Source organism: Balaenoptera ricei, chromosome 11 (genome assembly GCF_028023285.1).
Source record: "Balaenoptera ricei isolate mBalRic1 chromosome 11, mBalRic1.hap2, whole genome shotgun sequence".
NCBI classification, from domain to species: domain Eukaryota; kingdom Metazoa; phylum Chordata; class Mammalia; order Artiodactyla; family Balaenopteridae; genus Balaenoptera; species Balaenoptera ricei.
Window position 1 is genome coordinate 75703569 of NC_082649.1, and position 13380 is coordinate 75716948.

At 42.3% G+C, this 13380-nt stretch overlaps 1 protein-coding gene and 1 pseudogene across 7 annotated transcripts in view; one reads left to right on the top strand and one right to left on the bottom strand.

Annotated features, from left to right (window-relative positions):
- ABHD6 (abhydrolase domain containing 6, acylglycerol lipase) overlaps window positions 1-13380 on the top strand; it is a 52614-nt gene that overhangs the window by 24973 nt on the left and 14261 nt on the right. For 6 of the 7 annotated variants that reach the window (XM_059940033.1, XM_059940032.1, XM_059940029.1 and 3 more), the window contains exons 3-5: window positions 896-1048; window positions 11242-11398; window positions 12766-12879. In XM_059940033.1, the coding sequence (XP_059796016.1) occupies window positions 930-1048; window positions 11242-11398; window positions 12766-12879 (390 nt within the window). In that variant the 5' untranslated portion in view covers window positions 896-929. The remainder of the gene's footprint in view (window positions 1-895; window positions 1049-11241; window positions 11399-12765; window positions 12880-13380) is intronic. The other variant, XM_059940034.1, reaches the window with a different exon arrangement.
- LOC132374241 (histone H2A.Z-like) lies at window positions 10431-11115 on the bottom strand (annotated as a pseudogene).

Sequence of the window (13380 nt, forward strand, 5' to 3'; positions counted from 1 at the left end):
CACACTTACTTTATTTCTCCCTCCCCTACACACACACGCATGCACGCATGCACACACACGGGCAAACCCAGATGCACACACGCATGCACACATGCATGCACACATATGCACACTCAGATGCACACACGCTCACACACACGCACATATACATTTTTTCTTTCCTCAACTTTTAAAAGTGAGTAGCAGATATTACTATTCTTTATCCCTTAATACTTCAGCAGATGCTAGGAACAAGGACGTTCTCTTACATATAAACATAACCACAATTTCATCACCACACTCACTAATACAATAATATTATCTAATAACCAGTCCTTACTCAAATTTCCCCAGTTGCCCCCACAGTTTCCTTTATAGCTTAAAAAAAAATCCAGGATCATCTTAAGGATTCCTCATTACATTTAGTTGTCCTGCCTATTTAGATTTTTTAAAGCACTTGCCTACTTTCGTTTCCTCCTGATCCTTGCCCTCATTCTGTGTCATTCACTTCTCTGTCCCGCTTTGCTTCTTCACCTTGTCTCCTGAGACGGACTTTTTTTTTTTTAATTTTTTAAAAAATTTTTATTTATTTTTGGCCGCATTGGGTCTTTGTTGCTGCACGCGGGCTTTCTTTAGCTGCGGCGAGCTGAGGCTACTCTTTGTTGCCGTGCGCGGGCTTCTCATTGTGGTGGCTTCTCTTGTTGTGGAGCACGGGCTCTAGGCATGCAGGCTTCAGTAGTTGTGGCATGCAGGCTCAGTAGTTGTGGCTCGCGGGCTTAGTTGCTCCAGTGCATGTGGGATCTTCCTGGACCAGGGATCGAACCCGTGTCCCCTGCATTGGCAGGCAGATTCTTAACCACTGCACCATCAGGGAAGTCCCTGAGACGGAGTTTTTCAATACTGTCTCTCTCTTCAGCCCCTGCAGGTGTCAGCCAGCCCTAAAGAGCAGGATGGATCTTGACGTGGTTAACATGTTTGTGATCGCGGGCGGGACGCTGGCCATCCCAATCCTGGCATTTGTAGCTTCATTTCTCCTGTGGCCTTCGGCACTGATAAGAATCTATTACTGGTAAGTTCATTTTATAGTTCAAGTTTTCAGGAGTATCATGGCCACGCCATCTTCTCTGCTTGTCCTTTTTGGTTGTGGCTGTTCAACATTTATCATGAAATATTTCAAACTTACAGAAAAGTTGAAAGACATCCTTTCTTGAATGTTGGGAGTGTTCCTGAAGTAGTGGTAGCTTCTCCCCAGGTAAATTCTTCCAGGTTTCTGATGGTGTCTTTGCTCAGGAGACCACTCTGTCTCCCAACGTCACTGATTCATGGGAATTCCTTTGGTTTTTCTTGGTCGTTGGATTCTGATCCAGTGATGTCTTGACAGGTGCAGTGAAATGCACTGAAAAATGAGTCAGAAAGAGCAGGATCATGGAGATGGCATGGGTAGGACAGAATGGTTTTAGGTTTTTTTAAAAGCAATCATTAGTTGCGCCCACCCAGGGATGCCAAAAAAGTGTTCATTAGTAAAGTGATGGAAAGGAAAAGAAGTTTCCAAAACTTCTGTCATTCTTGAATCACCTTTATGCTTCTTGCTCTATCTGCGTACCACCTCTACTTTTGTTTTGTATTTTCTTTAGAGTGACTTTTTAAGAAAACCTTCAATCAATTTAAGAGTGACATATCACTACCTTAAGTGGAAAGCTTGCCATACATGCCAAAAATATTAAATTAATATAAGAAAGTAAAAATAAGCACAATGCCATTAAACTATGTTCATAAATTCTAGCCTAGATACTATTGCCTACCAAAGACTCTCTCCTTTCTCTTTGGTACAAAGTCTGAGAGGTGTGAAAGGTATAGAGCCTTTCTCCTTGATGGAGTCAGAAGGTTAACAGTTGAAAAGAGAGAAGCTTTCTCATGATGTGCTTCAGGGACTTTTCATGCCACAGTCCATTTACCAATAAAATCACCTCTTACACTCCCATGGATTTGTCCCATGATGAAGGAAATACTGAAATAGACCTGGTTCCTCTCTGTGCCGTAGGGAAGCACACTGAGATTTTATCACGACTTCTGGAACTTAGGACTGCCTTCTGTGCCCCGAGAGAAGAATGCAGGGAGGTTGTGCTTGTGCCCTTTATCTGCCCTCCCTTCTGGCTCCCTTTTGTTTCATTAGAGTGTGGAATTTTCCGCCTGCCAGTCGGGCTCTGATCCTTGAAAAGAAGCTAATTGAACAGAAGGGAGCTTTCATGTTTCACTCACTCTTGTGGGGAGGTGATGACCCCTTCATAGGGTCACCCAGGACCCGCCTCCGCATTGATGAAGCTAAGACTCCGGCTGCTTAAATGCCATTGCCCTTGAAGCACTGGCAGTAGGAGTGCTTCGGGGCCAGGGCTCCCATGTGGCCCCTGACATGGAGAGGCCAGAGTGGTGTGCCCCTCTCCACCCTGCAGAGGCACCGTGGACCTCCACATGCAAATTTCATTTTTCTTGAAGTGAAACAGAGAATGCAGTTCAGCGATGTGACCCATAATCATGTATATGGCTGCATGCAGAGGTGTGATTATTCTACCCGCCACCACATGTGGAAACCAGCCTCTGCTGCAGAGTCCCCCAACACCCAAGTTCCTCGGGCCATCACGGAGAAGGCTTTCAGAGTCAGAATGTTAGAATAATTTTGATGCTTGATCTCTCAAGAGAAAATTAACTTCATAGCAAATAATTCACTTTTTTGAGTTAAAATTCATATAATTTAAACTTCACCATTTTAAAGTGTGCATTTAATTGGCTTTAATATATTCACCGTACTGGGAATTACCACTATCTCATTGAGAACATTTCCATCTCCCGCAAAAGAACCCCCCTACTTGTTAGCAGGTACTCCCAGTTTTCTACTCCCTCTCTTCATCCCCTGGTAACTAGTAATCTACCTTCTGTCTCTTCGGATTTGCCTGTTGTGGACATTTCATATAAATGAGATCGTACGATTTGTGGTTTTTTTGGGTCTGGCTTCTTGCGCTTTTCAAGGCTTACTCATGCTGCAGCGTGTATCTGTACTTTGTTCATTGTGATGGCTGAATAATGGTCCATTGTATGGTTATACCACATTTTATTTATCCAAATGGACGTTTGTGTTGTTTCCACTTTTTGCTATTATGAATAATGCCTCATAGCAAATAATTCACTTTTATTAACAAGTAATACCACCAAAACCCAGCGAGGCCCCACAGAGAACATTCAGTCCTTTATTATTTGACGGCGCAGATGCAGGTGACCTTAAAGTCTGCCCATGCCTGTCACTTCACTCAGAGCTGTAGCCGGAGAATGAACACAATGCTCTTTATTTTGTGAACTCAGCCACACAGGCCAAGAAGAAACCCAGTTGGCTGGGGAGGGTGAAAATCCTAGAAATCCTTTCGGATTATGCCGGGTAGCGCTGTGGCAGAGGGGCTGTGATTATAGTAATAGAACCCGTAATGCCATTGCAGAGTCGCCGGAATTCCTGTGAGCGGCTTCCCCCACCCCACTGAAACGCACAGCCTGTTTCCTTCAAATCACTTCACTGCAAGGGACACTTTCACAGTGGTTGTCATAGGGTGAGCAGCTTTGCTGTGAGTCACTTATGTCCCTTAACCACAGCTACTCCTCCAAAGGCCTTCATTTTACTCCGCTGCCCGTAACGACCACCCATAGGTTCACCCTGCAGACCTGGCTTAGCCAAGTTAATTTTCAGGATTGCGATGTGAACAGGAACAGCAGGCAGTAGAGGTAGCTGGGCATCCCTGATACCCCAAGCCACGCTGCCGAGTGAGCATATGGGTATGAGGAAGGCATCTCGGGGCGCTCTCGCCTGGACTTCCCTCTGGGTCTTCTGAGCTCCTCAGGGCACAGTGTCCCCGGTGGGTCACAGCCAGCCTTCAGAGAACTCTCTCTGGGTCTAAGTGTCCCTGGAGCGTGGCTAGCACAGTTCCACAGAGATGGGGACTCTGATAGCTCCTGCAGGAGATGGCAAACACGTGGCTGTGAGAGTCCACAGAGAGCCACGCTGGAGATGCCGTGGCCACTGTGGGTGACATCAGGGGCTGCTCTGGCTTTCGTTGTGTAAACTGTCAAAACTGTTCACCGAATGAAAAAGACTGAGATTTTTAAAGATTTTTGTTTTCCCAAAGAAGCTCAGTTGTGCGATCAAGATAAGAAATCATACATATAAGAGAGAGAAGAGGATTAATTGGAAAAGAGGAAATAAAACTGATGTTGTTTTTGATGGCATGATTGTGTACGTAGAAAGTCCAGAAGAATCTATCGATAATTTGTTAGAATTAAAAATGTGAGGGGCTTCCCTGGTGGCGCAGTGGTTAAGAGTCTGCCTGCCAATGCAGGGGACACGGGTTTGAGCCCTGGTCCGGGAAGATCCCACATGCTGCAGAGCAACTAAGCCCGTGCACCACAACTACTGAGCCTGCACTCTAGATCCCGCGACCCACAACTACTGAAGCCGCACGCCACAACTACTGAAGCCCGTGTGCCTAGAGCCCATGCTCTGCAACAAGAGAAGCCACTGCAATGAGAAGCCCGTGCACCACAACGAAGAGTAGCCCCCGCTCACCACAACTAGAGAAAGCCCGTGCGCAGCAACGAAGACCCAAAGCAGCCAAAAATTTAAAAATTAATTAATTAATTTAAAAAAATGTGAATTTGGCAAGATTGCTAAATACAAGATAAGTAAACAAAAATCAGTTGTATTCTTATATAATAGCAACAAACAAATAGAAAATATCTTGTATCAACAAATATAAAATACCTAAGAATAAATCTAAAGAACAATGTGCAAAGCCTTTACTCAGAAAACTACAAAGTATTAGTGAGAGAAATTTTGAGCAACCTAAATTAATGGAGGGGATAGACAATATTTGTGAGTTGCAAGGCTTTCCAATAGAGAGATGTCAGATTTCCCTAGAGTGACCTGTAGATTCAGTGTACACACGTTTTAAAATCCCAGCAGGTTTCTTTCTTATAGAATTTAATAAACTGATTCTTAAATTTATAAGGAAAAACAAAGAGCCAAATTAAGCAAGACAGTCTTGAACGAGAACAATACTAGATGATTTACACTACCAGCTATCAAGACTAGTTATTAAGCAACAGCAGTCAAGACAATGTGAAATTGGCACAAAGGACAAATAAGCCAACGGGACAGGAGAGTCCGGTAGCAGATGTAGATAGATATGGTCTCTTGAATTGTGACAGGTAGCACTGCTCTGCAGCAGGTAAAGGGGACGGGGTCAACTAGATACCCATCTGAAAAAAAGTCAAACTTGACCCCTTTGGCAGGTAGAATTACTAAAACAGCCCCACCAAGAACTACCTCCGTAATCCCCAGAACCTGTGAGTATGATGAAATATTACTCCCACGGTTATGTTGTATTATATACACTTGACCTAAAGATGGGGAGATAATGGCCAATAAACATGTGAAATGATACTCAATTTTGTTGGCCCTAAGGGATATTCAAATTAAAACCACAGTGAGATACCATTTCACACCCATCAGAATGGCTAAAATGAAAAGGGCTGACTGACAATTCCAAGTATTGGCAAGGATGTTGTATTAGTTTCCTAGGGCTGCTGTAACAAATTGCCACAAACTGGGTGACTTACAACAACAGAAATTTATTCTCTCACGGTCCTAGAGGCTAGAAATACTACATCAAAGCGCTGGCAAGGTTGGTTCCTTCTGGAAGCTCTGAGGGAGGATCTGTTCCATTTCCCCCTCCCTAGCTTCTACTGGTTGCCAGCAACCCTTGGCATTCCTTGACTTGTAGTTGTGTTACTCCAGTCTCTGCCTCTGTCTTCACATGGTGTTCTTCCTTCTGTGTGTTTCTGTGTCCTAATTTCCCTCTTATAAGGACACCAGTCGCATTGGATTTGAGGCCAACCCTAATCCACTATGACCTCAACTTAACTTGACTACATCTGCAAAGACCCTATTTCCAAATAAGGTCATATTCACGGTTTCCAGGTGGACATGAATTCTACCGGGATACTATTAACCCACTATAGATTTGCAACAACTAGAATCTGCTGTATTGTTGACTGAAGTGTAAACTGGTTCATCCACTTTGGAAAACTGTTTGACAAAATGACCCACTAATTTCACCCAATAGAAGTGTGTGTATGTATTGATCAAAAGATATATACAAAAATGTTCCATAGCAGGTCCATTTATAATACCTCCAAACTGGAAACACCCAATGTCCATTAATACTGTAATAGATAAATAAATTGAGGTATAGTCATACCATTATTCACACAATGGAGTACTATATAGCTATGAAAATGGAAAGAAGTAATGCTACATTTTACAACATGAATGATCCTTACAAACATAATATTGAGTGGAAGGAGTCAGATACAAATAAGAACTTATTGTATGATAAAATTCTAAAACATGCAGAACTCTCCTGTTTGAAAATGAGGTAGTGGTTACCTTTAGGAGGTATTAATGGGGCGAGGCGTGAGGTGGATATCTGGGATGCTGGTTGTAGTCTAGACCTTGATCTGGGTGGCAGATAATGGGTTCATTCACTTTGTGCAGATTCATCAGGCTGTACACTTATAATATGTGTACTTTTCTGTATTATTTATACTTATATTGAAAGTTTCTCTAAAAAATAACAATGAAGGATGTAGAGAAATTGGATCCCTCATATACTGCTAGTGGAGAATGTGAAATGATGTAGCCACTTTGGAATACAGTCTGGCAGTTCCTCAAAAGGTTTTTTTTTTAAAAAGCTACTATATGACCCAGGAATTCTACTCCTACATGAACTGAGAACCCCCAAGAGAATAGAAAACATATGTCCATAGGAAAACTTGTATATGTATGTTCATAGTGGCACTATTCCTAATAGCTGAGAAGTAGAAACAACCCAAATGTCCATCAACAGTTGAATGGATAAACAGATATGGCATATCCATATGATGGAATATTATTTAGCCTTAAAAAGGAATGAAATACTGATACATTCTATAATGGATGAACTTGAAAACACGCTAAGTGAAATACGCCAGACACAAAAGGCCACATATTGAATGAACCCATTCATAGGAAATGTCTAGAATAGGCAAATCCATAGAGACTTGAAGTAAACTAGTGGTTGCCAGGAGCTGCAGAGGAGAATGGTGAGTGAGTGCTCATGGGTATGGATTTCTTTCTTTTTCTTTTTTAATTGTGGTAAAATATACACAATATAAAATTTACCTTTTTAACTATTTGTAAGTATATAGTTCAGTTGGGTTTCTTTTTTCTTTTTTTTTTTTTTTTTTGAGATTGAAGCAGTGCAAGCTTTATTCAATGGCCAGAGAATGGAGAAGTGGGAACTTAGTTTACAACTATCAACTTAGTTTACAACTATCACCTTAATGGCGAGAAGGATTTGCTTTTTTTGGGGGGGGCGGATATAGTTGTTTTACAATGTTGTGTTAGTTTCTACTGTATACAGCGAAGTGAAGTAGAGTACCCTATGCTGTACAGCAGGTTCTCATTAGTTATCTATTTTATACATATTAGTGTATACAGGTCAATCCCAATCTCCCAATTCTTCCTACCCGACCCCCCCTTTCCCCCCCTTGGTGTCCATACGTTTGTTTTCTACATCTGTATCTATTTTGCAGTCAGGTTTCTTTTTGATAAAAATGTTCCAGGATTAGTGGTGATGGTTGTACAACTTTGTGAATATACTAAAAACACCTCAGTTGTACCATTTAAAAGGGTGAATTTTATGGTATGTAAATTTTATCTCAATAAAAAGAAATGTATATTCAACATCCTTGTCCTTAGGGAAATGCAAATGAAAACCACAATGATATACTACACACACATTAGGATGGCTATTATTAAAAAAATGGAAAATAGCAAGTGTTGGTGAGGATGTAGAGAAACTGGAACCCTTGTGCTTTGCTGGTAGAAATGTAAAGTGGTATAACTACTGTGGAAAAGTTTAGTGGTTCCTTAAAAAGTTAAACACAGAATTACTATGTGATCCAACAATTCTACTTCTATACCCCAAAGAATTGAAAGCAAGGACTCAAACAGATACTTATATACCAATGTACATAGCATTATGCACAATTGCCAAAAAAATGGAAACAATCCAAATATCCATCAACAGATGAATGATAAACAAAATGTGGTATATACATGCAATGGGATATTATTCAACCTTAAAAAGGAATAAAATTCTGATGTAGGGTACAACATGGATGAACCTTGAAAACATTATGCTAAGTGAAATAAGCCAGACACCAAAGAACAAATATTGTATGATTCCACTTATATGGCTATCATATTTGTCACAAAGTTTTCCACAATTTTCCCTGGAATTTTGGCAAATGATATATTTGAAGGACAGATTCTTTTTTATATAATAATAAAACTACCATTTATTGAATATTTCCCGTGTGTTGGGCATTGAACCAGACTTTGTAATGGATTATCTCTTTTAACCTTAACCATATCCTTAGTAGAATGCAACGTTTTCCCATATTATAGATGAGGAAATTGAGTTTCATGATCATATAGCCAGTAAATGAATGAGCTGGGATATGAATGAGTGAACAAATTCATGTTACCATATCATATTTCATATCATGAAATATGCATGTTTTGTCATAAGAAGAGCTGTTAAGCTAGCCAGTTTTATTGTGTCTTTAATGTTTTGAATAGGCAGTATATTCATTGAAAAAGTACTAAAAAAAGCATGGTAAGTCTCCCTCCCACCGCTGTTCCCTCTCCACCTACTTCTCACAGTATTTCCCACCTCCGCTCCAGATACTCATTTTAGTAGTACCTTGTATATGCTCCCATGCATTTTGTATGCAGGTATGAGTAAATATGAATATATATCCTCATCTCCCTCTCCCTTTATTTTACACAAAGGGTTAAAGTTGGTCCATTTAGTCTATTTGCTATTGTAAGACTTGGCTACCTCTTTGGTGCAAAGTATACCACAGAGTGAATCTCTGATAGAATTAATTATCTTTCATCTTGGAGAGATTCTTCATGCAGAGAGTTCAATTTGTTTAGATGGTAATTTCATACTGAAATCAGTTTCAGGCCAAACTCCAGCACTGCCAAGTCTTATGTAACCAACAGAAGCTGAGCTTTCAACCAGCTGCCATATGTTGTAAGGAATAAAACCAGAGGACTGATGAGATAATTCTTAAGAAACACGTTCTCACTCTCAGAGTCTCTAGGAAAAATATATCTGGAGTGGAAGGCAGGGGAGGACATATGACCTTTATCAAGCTTATCCACCATAGTGGAAATAACATCTGTACAAAACCAAATGTTTGTTATCATAAATTCTGCATCACAATTAAAATCCAAACAGTTTTTTTTTTTTAAGCAGTCAAATCAATCAAAATCCAATACTTGAGAATGAAGAGCTTCTTTGAAACCACAGTAACACTTAAATATGGTTAAGACTCTGATGGCCAGTCCTTGTGTCTGAGTGATTCCCTGGGCCCAGCAGAGGGACCAAGTTTCCAGAGCCCTGAAGACAAGGGATAACACCCCAAAATATGGTCTGATTTTCCACTCCACGTTCATTGGCCAGGCAGCTGCTAAGAACAAAGGCTGCATCTCCCAATACCTGGCAAACAAATGCAGTATATCCTCATAAATTGATTGCTTCTCTGAGGTGCCCTCAAGTGTATTTGTGGAGAAGCTTCAAGAACAAGTCAAGGAGCAGCTGTCCTTCTATGAGACTGGAGAGGTTCCATGAAAGAATCTGGATGTCATGAAGGAGGCAATGGTTCAGGCAGAGGAAGCCGCTGCTGAGATTACTAGGAAGCTGGAGAAACAGGAGAAGAAACGCTTAAAGAAGGAAAAGAACAGTTGGCTGCAGTTCCCCTTGCATCTTCAGAAAACAACATCAGTGCTCAGGGGGAGTGCGAGGAGACAAGTGCAAGATCCAGAAAGAAGACAGTGAAAGCCCCAGGAGGCTTCTCAGGAGAATGGCATGGAAGATTCTTCGGTCTCTTTCTCCAAACCCAAGAAAAAGAAATCTTTTTCCAAGGAGGAGCTGTAAGCTGTGGACCGGAGGAGGCTGCTGGCAGCAAGAGCAGCAGTTCCAAGGAGTGAAAAAGTTCCAAAAGTTACCCCAGGAAGATTAGAATGGACCTTTCCCTGGTGAGGCGTAACCTGCGGAGGTACTTCCCAACCCATCTCCTGTATCCCAATAAAAACAAATTCACAAGAATAGATAAATAAATAAGGTTAAGACTCAAATGCAGAAATCTGGTGGGTTGAAAGGCTAATTAAACTTCCAGCTTGCTCAAATAGAATTACAAATAGGCAAAGTAGTGTTTTTCACAGCAGTCACTGGAATCACCCACACTGGACAGCTGTGATGTATGTTGAGCCCTGAGACAATAAGGAATCCAGGCATCCATCAGACAGCCTTCTGTTGTCCTTTCTTCCCATCCAGAGATTTGTGGATGTGGAATGACACCACCGCCAGCAACTGCAGCCTTGATGAGTCCGATTCTTCATCTCCATGAGTAGCAAGTTGTAGGTGACAAGAGGGAACACACTTTACCTTTAAGTCTTTTGATGCATTTCCTTCCAGTTAAAGTACCTCTGCAGTGAGGTCCTCTAGGACTCCAGCGCGACTGCCCTGTACCCAGAGTCACTCAATGCCCGCAAGTCCACAGCTGCTCGTCCCAGATTTCAGGTGTCAATGAACATGGCCCACCAGGAACTGCAAGCCAGCTGTCTTCGAGGGGAAACCACCTTTGTCTTGGCGTCTCTGGAGTCCTTCCCAGCCTTACCACCAGCCGTTTCCAATTCTGCTGAAGCTCAAACAAGCAAGGCAGAGAAAGGACTCAAGTCAGACACCCAGTGAGGTCCCATTGCCTGCTCCTTCTTTGCACTGCGATTCTAAACTGCTAGAAATTCATGTTAACAAAGGGTTATTATGTGTCATGCTTCTTAAGAAAACACCCCCTTTTCCCTTTCTAATAGACTGCTTAGTAACATATATACATGTTAATTACAGAATAATCATGTAAGGTGCTTTCTGGAATGGTTTGGCTTAGTGCTCCTTGAGGGTGAAGCTCTGGGGGCTCCAGAGACATGCGTGGAGGATGAGGGCTGGGAAAAGTGTTGGTCTTACTTCAAAGTGAGACTATACAGAGTCCCCCTCCCGAAGCTGCTTCTCTGGAGCTCAGTGACTTTGACTTGCCTGTATTTTCTGTCCCCAGGTACTGGCGGAGGGCACTGGGCATGCAGGTGCGCTATGTGCGCCACGAAGACTATCAGTTCTGTTACTCCTTCCGCGGCAGGCCTGGGAACAAGCCTTCCATCCTCATGCTCCACGGATTCTCTGCCCATAAGGACATGTGGCTCAGCGTGGTCAAGGTGCAGTCCTAGAACCTTCTCTCTTCAGAGGGTGTCACTCAGTCAAGAAGAGGTTTCCACTTGGACACGATGTCATCAGGGGTAGAAAGCAAGGGGAACCCAGAACTGTGGCTCAAATCATCCTAAAATTAATGCAGTATATTATTCAGATCCTTTTATCAGACAAAATCTATTGAATTGAATGTTATTTGTAAAATCTGTCCCTTAAAAATCGTTTCACCGTATGAGTATTTCTTAGGGAAGATTTCAGACACTTAGCTTCATCTCAGGCCTGTCATGACTATCAAGATCCAGCTTTTAAAAAATCATTTGTTTTTTTATACTCCAAGATTCTCCCCTTCCTTCCCCTCCTCCTCCCTTTTCTGTTTCTCCTTCTCCCCTCCCCATTTCCTTCCGTCTTCCTTCTATTTCTGCTTTTTCTTTTCCGTAGCCCTTTAGAGAAACAGTCTTGATCTGGCAGCTTTCTGGGATAGTTTTCCAAATCACTCCCTTTCTGTCCTGGTTTACTTGGGTGTGGCAACTTGCTTTACTGGTGAAGATGGGGGCTGGGAGAGGTCTTGGGAGGGAAGCACTCAAGCAGGCTCCCACCTCAAGCAGGACCATACCTGAATGATCCCAAGTATGCTTCACACCAGGAGGAAAAAGCTCATACATCCTCTACTTCCTTATGTTCTTATTTCCAAATTTCACTATGACAGTCATCCTCATGCCTTAATCAACTTCTCACTTGCTGTCTCCATCTTTCATATAACTGGATATTTGTTAATTGATAATTGATGTTTCTCAGGTTCCTGGTTAAATGTGACACATATTTAAATGGAAGAAGGTGTTTAGGATAAAAATACCCTAGGAATTAGACCTAATGCAGGAAAAAAAAGTTGAAACCAGAATTAGGGCAATCAGACATGGTTCTTAGGAAAAGCATTGCTCCTGTGGGCGCTGCAGCTGGACAGGACTCTGGGAGAACAGAACTATCCCTTATAGTCCCAAGTCAGTGGCTGCGTGACTGGAGTTAAGTGTGGAAGGGGTGAGGGAAAGGAGAAGGATGTAATACCTGCCAGCTGGTGTCAAGAAAGAGCAAAGGACGCAGGCCTGCTACCCTGACCTTTGTCCCCCTTTTCCAGTCATCCCCTGAGTCCCCTTCCATTTCTGTATTAGATTTTGGGGGTTTCTGCTCCCTATAAGGCTACTGGCAATGTTTATTCACATCAGATGTTACTAGGGTAAGATACTGGGTGGTCCAGGTTCATAACCTCCCCGGGAGTGGCTGTCCAGGTCACTTGGTAAGTAGGGGTAGCCTCCCCAGAAAAATGGGCAGACATGTTCTACACTGCACACACTGACACTCTGCGCCTGTGTATCCTCAGTTCCTTCCAAAGAACCTGCACTTGGTCTGCGTGGACATGCCAGGACATGAGGGCACCACCCGCTCCTCCCTGGATGATCTGTCCATAGATGGGCAAGCCAAGAGGATACACCAGGTAAGCAGGAGGCTCCACCAAAAATTGCCCAGGTGGGTCTTGCCCACCATTGCATGCCCAAGTCTGAAGAGCAGGCAAGGGAGTTCCAACCATTCTCCAATGCATTCTGCCTGCAAGTAATTGCAAACAAAATGGCAGCAGCCCAGTGGTATCCTTGGTCAGCTGTGGAGGACCAGGGCTTATTGCAGACTGTTCTCCTCTAAGCCTATTGCAGTTGTTTCTAAAGAAATACAATCTGGGCATTTTCTCAGCCCTTCAGAAAGGGAGTTTAGAATTCCTCAAGACCATTTATTTTTTTAGAGTCTATTTTTCTGCTTACCAGCTACATGATGACAATAACAGCATGTCTGCCTAATTGTAGAGGATGGGGAGGGTGCTTTTTGCATTTTGTTCTAATTTAGTATCTGTCTTCAGCCGCCTCTGACTGGGCTTTCAAGGTCATGGGGCTCATGAACTATTTCAAAATTTAGTGATTCATAAGCTTCAAATTGATATATTTTC